This window comes from Hemibagrus wyckioides, linkage group LG25 (genome assembly GCF_019097595.1).
Source record: "Hemibagrus wyckioides isolate EC202008001 linkage group LG25, SWU_Hwy_1.0, whole genome shotgun sequence".
Taxonomy (NCBI): domain Eukaryota; kingdom Metazoa; phylum Chordata; class Actinopteri; order Siluriformes; family Bagridae; genus Hemibagrus; species Hemibagrus wyckioides.
In genome coordinates, this window is record NC_080734.1 from 14,651,389 (window position 1) to 14,663,883 (window position 12,495).

Consider the following 12,495-nt stretch of genomic DNA (forward strand, 5'->3'; position numbering starts at 1 on the left):
CAAAGACATGAGCTTTTTGAGCTTGACCCATAGCCCTGGAGAGATTTAGCAACTTCCTAGCAAACATGAACTACGTTAAATGTTCTGGAGGAATGCTCTGTTTATTTTATCAGGAGGGCGTGGCAGAGTTTATGTTGAATTAAATGACAGTCAAACTGACATGTACTACTTTTTGGATAGTGTTAATATGACTGGGCATATTTTAATACCTTATATATTATGATTTTGAAAGTACTGGGGGATAATTTCATCAGTCTGCATTCTAAAATAAATGTACATTGGTGTGTGTAAATATCCAGACACAGTAAGAGCAAAATATGTAGCATTTAAGCCATTTATGAATGCCATTGGAGCTTGCAGTGTTTCACAGAAACACAATTATGCTGGATTTTAATGTTATTCTACGCTTCTGTCCTTCTGTACTTGTGTATAATTCACAATTTGTTCTTTGTTCATTTATCGCTTCCTGTAAGATTGCATGGTTCTTGTAAAGATAGCTGTCCTGAAAGAAAAATAACTTTAATTTATTAGCACTTTGTGATACCGGACTTTTTGTTCTTTTTGTTGTAACTAGAGCCAGAAAGGATGGCATGCCAAGTTTTCTATCTATATTTGCTACTACACATTTATTTTAGCTTTAACCTTGAGCCTTCCACTTGTTATAGTAGGCTTGAGAGAGAAATGTCTAGTGATAAGATGCATTTTAGTTGTGTCAAGAAAAAAATCGTAATCAGTAAAGAACAAAGGGTTTATTTATAACGATAATGAAAATTAAATATAATTGCTAAGTCCTTAAAAAAAGCATTTGAAAAGCAAACAATGATAGAATTTCAGTCTGCAGCATATGTTTCATTTCTATGGATATATTTTCATCGAAGAAGCATTTTACTTTCTCACACCTTGCAATATTGAATAGTAAAATGAGGGAGGGTTTTTTTTTGTATTAAATTTTCCTCCCAAGAAAACCACTTTGTGAAATGTAGGTTAAACAGTACATCCTCTGTCAGTTGTGTGTGTGAGTGTGTGTGAGAGAGAGAATAAAAATGTGATGCAAACTATGAAACCAGATGGCTCAGAGAGCATACTTTCACACCCAATGTCACACCCGCTGACACTGAAGAAATACGAATAAAAGGTAACCAAAATGTCAGTCAGCATTTGGAGCAAGTGCTGTGTGCGCTGTCTTTGCAAATGATTTGATAAGCAAAAAATTTGCAATCAGAAAGTGCCTCTTAAAAGTCTAATGCATTCAATGTATTCTTGAATATAGTTCAATTTAATAGGAAAATGAACAACTACTCAAAATAAGCTTGATTAAACTCAGCTAAAAGAACATCTTTATATGACGGAGGAGGACAGTTTACTTAGGATTCCCATAGCAACAGGTCACCCTGTGAAGGAAAAAACCCAGCTGCACCACAGAGTGTTTTGGCATTTCCCTCTCAGATGGATCATGGGACTGAGCCAGTTAGCTCACTGCACACCCTGCTTCTGTGTAACAGGCCTACTGTAGACTCTGACTCTCCTATTGGGCGAACAGAGGGTGTGTGCATCTTGCATAAGACTTCATGCCAAACCAGGAAGCACATGGGAAATATAATAGCACAGTATTTTAGTTTTAATTCCAGTCATCCATCCATTACTCCTGCATTTGTTCCACTCAATGTCAAAGCAAAGCAGGTCTATGAGAATCAGCACAGTTTTTTTTTAGTACAGTAGGGGATGTCAGTCCTGTGTTAGTCACTGGTATAATAAAAGTAATAAATAGTAATAAAAATAATAAATGTCTATATGTGGCCCTGTGATGGACTGGTGACCTGTCCAGGGTGTACCCTTGCCATTCGCCCAATGTACGCTGGGATAGGCTCCAGCAGACCCCCGTGACCCTAATTAGGAATAAAGCAAGTTTAGACAATAGATGGATGGATGGATGGATGGATATTTAGGTCTGGTAATATTTCTATGAAAAATATTCAGGTAATATATTATATTATAAATATGCAGGTAAGATTTTGGTCAACATATTGACCACATTGTAAGGGTTTTCTGACTTTCGTGTATGTTGGTCAAACAATACAAAATCATTACAGAACTGAATAGAGTTGATGAAGCCTGTGAATGTGTAGTCACATCTGTGATGCTGTGTGGCAGGGTTTATAATCAAATGCCTCTTAAAAATAGACGCATTAGTTACCAATGACTGAGCTCTGAATTTACTCTGGAGTCAAGGAGAGAGCAATGTTCCATAATAGGCAGAATACTTACAGCTTGTAGGTGAAAAGAATTGAAATATTATTTGCATCGTCATGCTCAAAATGTTATGGCGAAAAAAAGCTCATTGCAGAGCATTACGTAATATAAGAGGGAGGGGAAAAACAGAGAAAAGGCATTTTTGCATTTCTACCACCTTACACATCCAAATAGAGTGTTTCTATTCAAATAATATGCAACAGGGTCGATAGTTTTATTTCATTTTAAAATTTCCATAGCACTTAAAATGCTTGAATCTGATCCTGAACTTTAAATACTTCAGTATAGTTAAAGCTTATTGTTAAATAGAACAGAGGGGTGATCAATACCACAACATGACAGCAGTAAATTCATATTATTAATGTTCAGATATTTTAATGTATGCTTTTTGCTTGGAAAAATAAACCTTAATCAAGCATGTCTGACACGTCTTGGCTCAACACACACCACAGCCCCTTTCATAACGCTCAACACAAACAAGACTATTTGCCTTTATTTATCAGTCATGTGTTGCATTGCAGGATTATTCGAAGCCTTATCTCGCTCACATTACACATGCTGCACACGTTCCTCGGGATGCTGTGCCAAGTGGCCTGACTGTTCAGCGTGCAGGGAATAACTACCGAGTTCTCACTTATCCTAACCCCTACTTCTGCAACTGATGCTGCTGTATGAAACGTACAGTGCATTATTTTTGTCGGTTCATCTCTACTTCTGAAACCACAACAGAAATAAAAGCCAGGAGCCGGGGTTGATCTTGGACAGCATAATGGGCTATATACTGTAGATAAGACTGTTGTGTAACCCGAGGAGTCATTTCAGCACAATCATGCATTAAGTCCTTGCTCTTGGGAACAATAACATTTCACTCATTTAAACCATTTCATGCATCATAGCATGCATATCCTTGAGCATAAAAAGTGTGTGTGCGCTGTTAATTTCATGCCTAAAGCTTTAATGTTAGGTTTTTATTTCATTCACACGTGTAAGCTAAACAATGCGCCATCAATATCTTTATGAAATTTGTTTCTGGGAAAGTTAATGCATGAACTCAAGTTGTTTTTTTTTTAGTATTTTAGTTTATTAAAATAAATACCTACTGTTAAGCTAAAGAGTTAGAGAATTTAGTGTTCTTTACACTAGAGAATTTAATTTAAAGCAAAGAATTTTGACAACAGATTAAAAAGAAGGTAGACACGGAGTGTGTTTTATTGCTGTTATTGTAATCAAAGTGTGTTTTGTGAACGTCGAGACGAAAGTTCTCATTTCTCATCAGTATTGAGATTTCAGATTAATTCTTTATTGTTCGTGAAACACCTCAGGAGTATGCAAAGCAGTTGCTGAAATTTGCCTGTTTGCAAATATGAGGAGTCATGTTGCTAAATATAGAAGCTGCCTAAGATTTTAAAGTACAAAAAGGTATGATTAAAAGGTACACTCATATGGAAAACATAAATGGTAAGCATTTATATGGAAAAATGTCAATCTAATAATCAAAACAAAAAAAAAAAAAAAAAAAAAGAATACAAATGCATTAAATTAAAGTAGGAAGAAATGAAAGACAAATAACTGCTTGCCAGCAAAAGCTAAATAAATAGATAAATAGTGCACAAGAGAGATGGAGGAAAAGGAAAAAAAAAAGAAAATGCTCGTATTACTTACGCTGGCCCCTGCTTCCATCATTTACTCTCTCTCTCTCTCACACATACACATACGAGTATGCACATAGACACAATATTCTAGCAGTAGCTCACTGGTTAAGGCTGTGGACAAATTTGTGAGTTCAAACCTCAGCATTGTTAATCTGCCTCTTCTGGGCCCTTTGTTCAAAGCCCCTAACTGCTCAGTTGGATAAAAACAAATCAACGTAACATCCTGTCACTTACGTATCTAGCTCTAGATAAGGATGTCTCCCAAATGCCATAAAAGCAAATTCTTTGGCATGTAGTCATAGCCTTTACACGTAGAGTGAAAAAACAGTAACGGGAAACAAATACAGTAATTAAACAACATAAAATAATTAATTAGTCGTAATATTTAATAAGTAATTCGCTCATTTTCGAGATAATCTTTTGGGTCTATCATAGTTAAGCTAACATTTTCTAGTATTCAGCATTTGTAACATTTGTTCAGGTTGAGATTACTGATGTAGTCCATACTGATGGAATTCATTTCTGACAGGTTTAGGAATATAATAAAGTTTTCGTTAAAACTTTTAAATTAAACTCTTAATATTCCTATTTAATAATGAGAGTGGATCTAATAAAATCCACTTGAGCTAAGTTCACCTAGCTATTTTAGCTGCTTCTGTTATTTTAAAAAAATGTTATAAAAATCGACAGTGTTTTGTTGATTTTTTTAAACTGCATGGTTTACGATTAATTTGTAGGACATTATTTGTTTGGTTGGTCGTTGGTTGGTCGAAATTTTCCTGCTTTCTTATTCATTCAGTCATGATGGGCATTTTTCACTTATAAATGAGCCAAACACACTTTTGTCTTCAGACCAAACTTGTCTTTGAACTGTTGTGTAAATGATCTTAGCAGATTTTCGTCGTTAATCTAGCTAAATTATCTAAGCAGGGCAGCAAGTCAATGTTTTGGCTCTATAACTAGGGTAACCTTGGGTAGCAATTTACACACCCAGCCAGCCCTTAGCCTTGCCATTGAATATCATTCCACTATTTGCTTTTTCTATTTGTTTTACTAATAAAAGGAAATCAAGCTTCTTAGCTTCTGCGATACTGAAGCCTAACCCAATATCTGATTTACATTTTGTTCCTGTTTGCTGTTGCATCACTTCTAAATAATGATGTAAATAAGATTTTTGGGGGTGGAGTACATGTTCTGGGCACTTAAGCATTGACCGGCAGTTTTAATATAAGCAATATCTCTCTTATATACATCCCTGTATTTGTCTTCCTCCAGATAATCCAGGCACAGAAGAAACAGAGAGTAAATAATTATTTACAGACCAGGGATCTCTGTTCTCCAAGACTATCAGTCTTTAGAATATGTATGTACAAATTGTAATTTCTTTGACTTGATTCAGCTGGCTTGGGCAACTTGGGAGTCTGAACCAATGAAGTTGAGCATCGTCTGAACCAGCTCCGGCAGGTCGTAGTCGTGCTTCCAGCTCCAGTCATTGCGGGCGTTAGAGTCATCAAAGTTCATGGGCCAGCTGTCAGCTATACGAGAGAATCACACATCAAGAGCATTGATATATCATGATCCTTTCGATGACAAAGAAGTAAAGAATGTTAAGAATTACTTTCAGGTTTTGTATTGAGAAATAAAGTAGAAAGTACAGGTGTATTGTTTAGCTTACCTATTGCCTGCCGTACAGGGTCGATATTGTATGTGACTTGCAGGTCAGGCAGCTGTTTCTGGACTTCCTGTGCCAGTTCATCAGGGGTGAAGCTCATGGCGTTGATGTTGTACGTGCGCATGGACAGCGTCTCAACCGGGGCTTCCATGACCTCGAGCGTAGCCCGCAAGCAGTCGTCGATATACATCATAGGAAGTCGTGTGTCCGGCTTCAAGTTGCACTCAAACTTGCCAGTCTTTACAGCATCATGGAATATCTGCACAGCATAATCTGGAGAACGAAGACAGGCCAAGACTTAGAATGATTTCAAATATTTGACATCATTTTTGTCATCATTTGGAAATGCCCTTCCTTGATAATGGTACTCAACAAACTTGCAGATGCACAGAACATCTAAACACTTGAGTTATAGATATTGTATCAGACTTGCAGGGAGTAGCACTGGGTGAACTGTACCTTACATCAACCATAAGCATTAGCCAAAAGTACAGTAACTTAAGAGTGCAAATGATTGAGGGTGTAAACTTCAGGCCTCTATGTGATATGATACAATTTCAATTCATGAGGAAACAATTAGATACTTGAAAATATTATTTTTTGTTAATAATGGATTTATTTTTAATGCACTGATTCATTTCAGTTGTAAATGGATGCATCAAACCAAATCATCAGCTCATTACACGTCTAGTTAGACCGAGGCTACTTTACCTGTCGTACCACCGCCAGGCTGAGAATCCGCAGAGATGATCCCAGGGTACCGGAGACAGCGGAAGTCAAGACCATACCTGTGATGATAGTACTATGGATGAAAGACAGAAAAGTTGAGAACAAATTAAGGTTTCCTGTGACAAATATGCTGAGGTATTCTAACTGGTTGAATGCATACAGAATGCATGCAGCTTACCTCGCCCATTAGTTCAGCGTGGACCTTGGAGACACCATATATGGTGCGAGGTCGTTGCACACAAAGATCAGGAGTCGGGTTACGGGGGGAAGTTGGACCAAAGGCACCAATTGTGCTGGGAACAAACAGTCGAAGCCCATGCTCTGCAGCAATATCCAGGATGTTGTGAAGACCTAATAACAGACAATGGTTAACTGCACATGCCACTTAGCAACACAAATCAAAACAACATTAATTAAGTTTAAGTCCTGCATTATAATGAATAATATAAATGATATGAAGTGATGTGATGAAGTGATGCTTCTTTCATGCAAACATACCAGTTATGTTGACAGCCCGTGCCAGGGGCACATTAGCTTCCCCAACAGCACTGAGAAGAGCACTGTAATGCACCAACCAAGTGATTCGGTTGTTGACAACAATCTCTCTCAAGTTCTTATAGTCCAAAATATCCGAGTAGATAAAGGGACCTGTGTAGAGGTTAAAAAAAAATAACCAGAATAATCAGAATGCACTTTACACTGAACAGTCTCACAGCAAATAATCCAAACCTGTATTTCAGGTGTATAATTGCTATTAAAATGTCCTACCCAAATTGGTTTCTGCACACAAAGTGTGACAAATATATACTATATGTTTAAAAAACCTAAGATGTGGACAAGCCTACTATTAAGAACGAGAAGGGACTGCTACAAAGGCTGTGCTGTTTATACCGGTAACTTTAGAAAGGCAGTGAAAGACCTGCTCTCAGAGCTATGAGACACTAGCAGACTACAGTTACATGAGAGAAAGAAACCAAAGACAGCACTCACCACTGTGAAAGACATGGGTGGGAGGTTTCCTGATATCTGAAAGGATCACATTGTTTTTTCCAAACCTCTTCCTGTTAATCAAAATCAGACTTCAGGTTAACTTTCCACAGACAACCCAAAACTGAGAAAAATTGCATACTGGTCAAAATATATAGGTCAATTATATATTGACCAGGGGAATGATACACTTGTTACTCACAAAGCCAGCAAGAACATTTATTCTTACCTCAACAATTTGGCAAGCCCAACACCTAGTTGCCCAAGGCCACCTGCAATGGAAAGATGTTGTAAAGGCCACTATTTGTACAATTACCAAAGAAAAGCTGATGGCCAATAACGAAAAAAAACAAAGGACGATCATGGGCCATGAAATTAGGCAATGGTAAATATTGTGGATGTTAGTCATACCTGTGATAAGGACCTTTGGGTGATCTGTTTCCGAGAAGGAAACAGAGTGAAAGCTGGCATCTGATGCACTGGTCACTTGACGCGGAGAGAAGCTGACATGACGCACAGCCACTGCTGAAACCTGGCAGCCACAAACAGGGGCCAGGAGGGCTTTCTTAGCAACTTTAGACAAGGCACGGACCACTGGCATCTTCAGGTACCTGTGAATAAAAAAGTTAGTTTAAAAATAAAAGTAGGTATCGAGAGCTATTTTAAGTAATGAACCACGTCTATGTATTATTTTATACGGCTCTGGGAGAGAAAGAGAGGTCAATCTTCATCAGCTGCTTATTTTCTTGCTCGAATAAACTTAAAAGTAAATGAGATTTTATAATAATTGACCCTTTTGTCATTTTCTTTAACATAGCTTGACTATAATGACAAGCTCTTAGTGTTTGGTTCCTTTCTACTAGGAATTGCATGATATGCCATTAGCAGCTGGTATCCAGTAAGACCACCCTGAATTTTTCATCAGGTCCCATAAACAAAATAAATAAACTGCTGACACACTGATGGAACTCGATGTGCGAGATGTCATGTGTCGAAACCTTATCTGGGGCAGTTCGGCAGTTAAAGGCTGACTGAGTGGTGGGGTGACTGAGGGTATATATACACTGCCTGGCCTTCGCAATCGACCAATCAGAGCGCAAGAAGGACGTGCGCGTGAGCCAATGCGAATGACTTCCAGCGTTTAACTCTCGTCACGTGATTTAAATATACATTAATGTATATAATATACATTAATATATGCACATAATATACATCAATGTATATTATACATATTAACGACGGATGCTGAGAAACTTAGTATTCCGAAAAAATGACCAGTAATATTGTTCAGTTTAAAATAATAATACAATATTTATTTGTGTTGCGTTGTGTTTACGGTCACATTGACCTTGGTAATTACAATATTGGGCAATTCAGGAACTTCTTTAAAAAAAAAAAAAAGTAGGTGGTCAAGCACGATCTTACTCAAACCCTAGAGGGAAAAAACAGGTCAGTTAAATAAAGACATAATTCTGTGCGATTATGGAAATAAAATACAATAAAATTACTGCACCTCGAGTCTTGACTTAAATTACATGCCTTGCAGAACGCAAATAGCAACACGCCGTATTATATTACATTATATAATATTAGAGACATGTGTCAGAGGTTTTGCTGCATACTACTGCGATTCATTTAATAAAGAAGACTCAAGTCAGTGCTTTTTACATATCTGTTTTTTACATATCACGAGAGAGGGTGTCATCTTCACCCTCATTCCAACCACTCAAGGTTATTACTGAATCATACAGAAATCAATACTCAGTGAGGTTCTTTGACACTCGTGTTGCCTTTCATCGTCACACACACACGCACAAGCGCGCGCGCACACAGACAGACAGATAGATAGACAGCGCGAGACCCCGCCCTGCGCAGCAATCAGACGTACATGTCAAACTCGTAGTCACAGACGGACAAAACGAGCCAGTGACAAAAAGCACACCGAGATCATATCGTATACCAACACCCTGTGTATATTAAGATTTTAGTAAGACAGTATGGTGATAATGTCCGTCTCCCAGCAAACCTCGACAGCAGGATCCTTTGCGGTTTTAAACCCAGACTGACGTGTCAGTGTAGTCTGACCTTTTCACCAGCTCTTGAATTGTTTTAAATGCCAAAAAAATGTGATATTTATTTAGTTCAAACAGAGGCTTAAAGCATAGAACTACGACATGCGGCGCGTGGGCTATGCTAATACAATGGGCTGCTGTTCGTAGCCTCGGCTACTGGGAAATATGATCAGTAACAAAGATTCAGACAAGCAAATCGAGAACTAGAAATAATGTTATTAATAGCTCGCATTGCGTTTCAAGCTATATTCAAATCAAGCCAATTCATTCGCGTGTAATGAGCATTTCCTCGTTTATATTCATGTCAAGGTTTTAGATAAATGATCGTAGATTTGTTTAAGACTAGAATTAGTATATTGCTTACCAATAAGTTAGTTGAAATGATAAAAGTGTGTCTCGTTTCCTGGCAGTGTAAGACGCTTCCCCACGCTGCTCCTTTAACAGGGCTGAGTCTCTTCCTACAGTTGCATCAGCTTACCCGGGGAGGTTATATATCAGCAGCCAGCTGGTTTCAAGAGAAGCCGGTCTTGACTCTGATTGGTCGAACAGCGAAGGCGCGGTCTTCACTCCTTAACCACACCCACTTGACGTCACTGAAATGTCTGCGCGCTGGCTTGCTGCTGGGCCCAGCGAGCAACGTGGTGCCACATGTTGACTCAGGGTTCTGCCATTATGTACATGACTGAATCTGCTTGCTTAAATAAAGGGAAGGAATTAATTAGCATAGACAGTTAAATGCAGAAGGACTAATCGCTCCTTAAATCTAACACGCTTCATCTAATGTGTCATTGTGTTTAGTGGTAGATTTATTCATCCTTTAACCTTATTTAACCATGGTTCTACTTATTGAAATGTGCACATGGGGGTATTTATACATTTCAGTAAGAAGAAAGAAAGAAAGAAAGAAAGGAAGGAAGGAAGAAAGAGTGAGGTGTAATGAGGTTTAATCTATGAATGAGTAAAAATGCCATTTTTGTATCCACCCTATTCTTAATCCATTAACAAAACGTTATTCTTAAAAATCTGGGTGATAAAAAGTAAAATATTGTGACTAGGACTGTGTAATAGTGGAAGAAATGAAAAGTCACCTTCACATATCTATGCACACTGCTGATCTCAAGAAGCACAAGAAGAATTACAGAGACCAGCCCAAGAGTAAAAGCAAAAGAAATTAGTGTTAGAAAGTAGCCTAGTTTTTAGTACATCTGCCATATAGACCCCATAACTCCATTCTGTGTTCTGGTTCATTCACCTAATATAATCTAACACTGAGCTTTTATCCAAGTAAAGTGGGCTGAGCTAACCTTACTGAAACTGGACAGTTGAAGACCAAGGACAAGTGATACATTTTTTCAATCTGTCCAGTTTAATTGAATCTGTACTTGCCTGGTCAAAGTGGTACACAGTGTGGTCTTCTGCTACCGTAGTCCATCTTCCCTGAAGATTTGACATTATCTCATGAGATGCCTTTTGTATGCGTGGCTGTAAAGGGTGGTGTATGGGTATAAAGGTGTTTTAGTTACCATATAGCCGTCCTGTCAGGTCAAACCAGCCATGGTCATTCTCCTTTGATTGATCTCTCTCTCTCTCTCATCAAAAAAGGTGTTTCTGATAACAGACCTGCTGACCACAAGAATTTTTCCCTAGACTGTTTTGTGTATACTGCTGTGCTTGAAAAAATATGAACTGTTATTCATGAAAATACAAGATCTTGTGCATGAAAACTATTCTCTGTAGACTATCATGCATGAAAAATAACATTTATTGAGACCACATTTTTCCACATTCTGATGTTTGATTCTGATATTACCTGAATCTCCAAACTTGTATCTGCGTGATTCTATGCATTGCTTCCATATGACTGGATAATTACATCAATGAGCAAGTGGCCAGTGAGCAAACCTCTAAAAGACCTCACTGGTCACAGACTATTTTCTACACTATAATGCTGATTTTCTTTTGTGTATTATTTGCTTCTAAATGTACAGTTACTGGTTACAAATCTGGAAATTATAATTTAGGGAAGGGACACAGACTGCTAAAAACCTCAAACTTCAAATGTTAACAGAATTGGAAAAATAAACAGAGAGACAATAAAACAAATTGGTTCCTGACTCACTCCCCAACATTTCCAGGCAGACAGGAGGTATACACGGTTACTATTGATTACAACTCGGTGGAAGTTTTTGCAACCTGCTCATATTAAAAAGGCTCAAATTCCAAAAAAAAAAATCAGTCATGGAGTAGAACTGCCAAAGTGAATGTGTGCCAGTGACACGGTTAAGACGGCCTCCAGAATGATGAGATACGTGAGCACACATACTACTGAAATGGTTCCTTGTGCTACCCTCCCCCAAAAAGAACAACTGACTGCTTCTACTAAACCGAGCACTTCTTCCTCCTTCTGCTAGGGGAAAGAGCAAAATTACATATCTATATCTTTATTTAGAGAAAAAGGTACAATCAGCTCGTAGGCTAAAGACAACAGATAACACTCCATATATAGTTTTAAATTGTGTTTAGACTTCTCAGTATAATACCAATATTACATTATATAATATTGGTATTATAGTGAGAATATATATATATATATATATATATATATATATATATATATATATATATATATATATATATATATATATATATATATATAATGTGTGTGTGTATATATATATATATATATATATATATATATATATATATATATATATATATATATATATATATATATATATATATATATATATATATATATATATATATATATATAATGTGTGTGTATATATATATATATATATATTCTAATAATATTTTTTAAATTACACCAAAAATAATTTAAAAAAAAATCAGTCTTCTATTCTTCATTCAATCACTGTACTCTTTATGAAAGTCATTTTATTTCACTGTTAGAAAGTAGGACAACCATTCTGTCTCATGTTACGTTCTTGCATTTCTAAATTCACCATTACTTTTGGATGTATTCTAAATATTTTCTAATATTTAACAAAGATGATTAAGCCTAATGCTGCTAATACTATCATTATCTAATTATGCATACAGCTTGGAATCAACAGATTAGCCTTGCATGGTTAAACACTTACTGTCAAACTGGTTGTGTTGAGTTGACATG

General features: G+C 37.0%; 1 protein-coding gene across 1 annotated transcript; it reads right to left on the reverse strand.

Annotated features, from left to right (window-relative positions):
- Window positions 1–3,429: 3,429 nt before the first annotated feature.
- Window positions 3,430–9,882, reverse strand: tdh (L-threonine dehydrogenase). The gene is made up of 9 exons (XM_058379477.1): window positions 9,727–9,882; window positions 7,702–7,901; window positions 7,520–7,562; window positions 7,294–7,364; window positions 6,802–6,951; window positions 6,482–6,654; window positions 6,286–6,376; window positions 5,578–5,847; window positions 3,430–5,437 (listed from the first exon to the last, which is right to left on the reverse strand). Exons 2-9 carry the CDS (start codon window positions 7,889–7,891, stop codon window positions 5,298–5,300), a joined length of 1,128 nt encoding a protein of 375 aa, XP_058235460.1. The 5' UTR covers window positions 7,892–7,901; window positions 9,727–9,882; the 3' UTR covers window positions 3,430–5,297.
- Window positions 9,883–12,495: the final 2,613 nt, after the last annotated feature.

Coding starts and splice junctions, on each gene's coding strand:
- tdh (XM_058379477.1), bottom strand. CDS start 7,891: ATGCCAGTGGTCCGTGCCTTGTCTAAAGTTGCTAAGAAAGCCCTCCTG. Junction 7,563..7,701: donor CCCAAAGGTCCTTATCACAG/GTATGACTAACA, acceptor TTTCCATTGCAG/GTGGCCTTGGGCAACTAGGT. Junction 6,952..7,293: donor CACCCATGTCTTTCACAGTG/GTGAGTGCTGTC, acceptor ACCTCTACACAG/GTCCCTTTATCTACTCGGAT.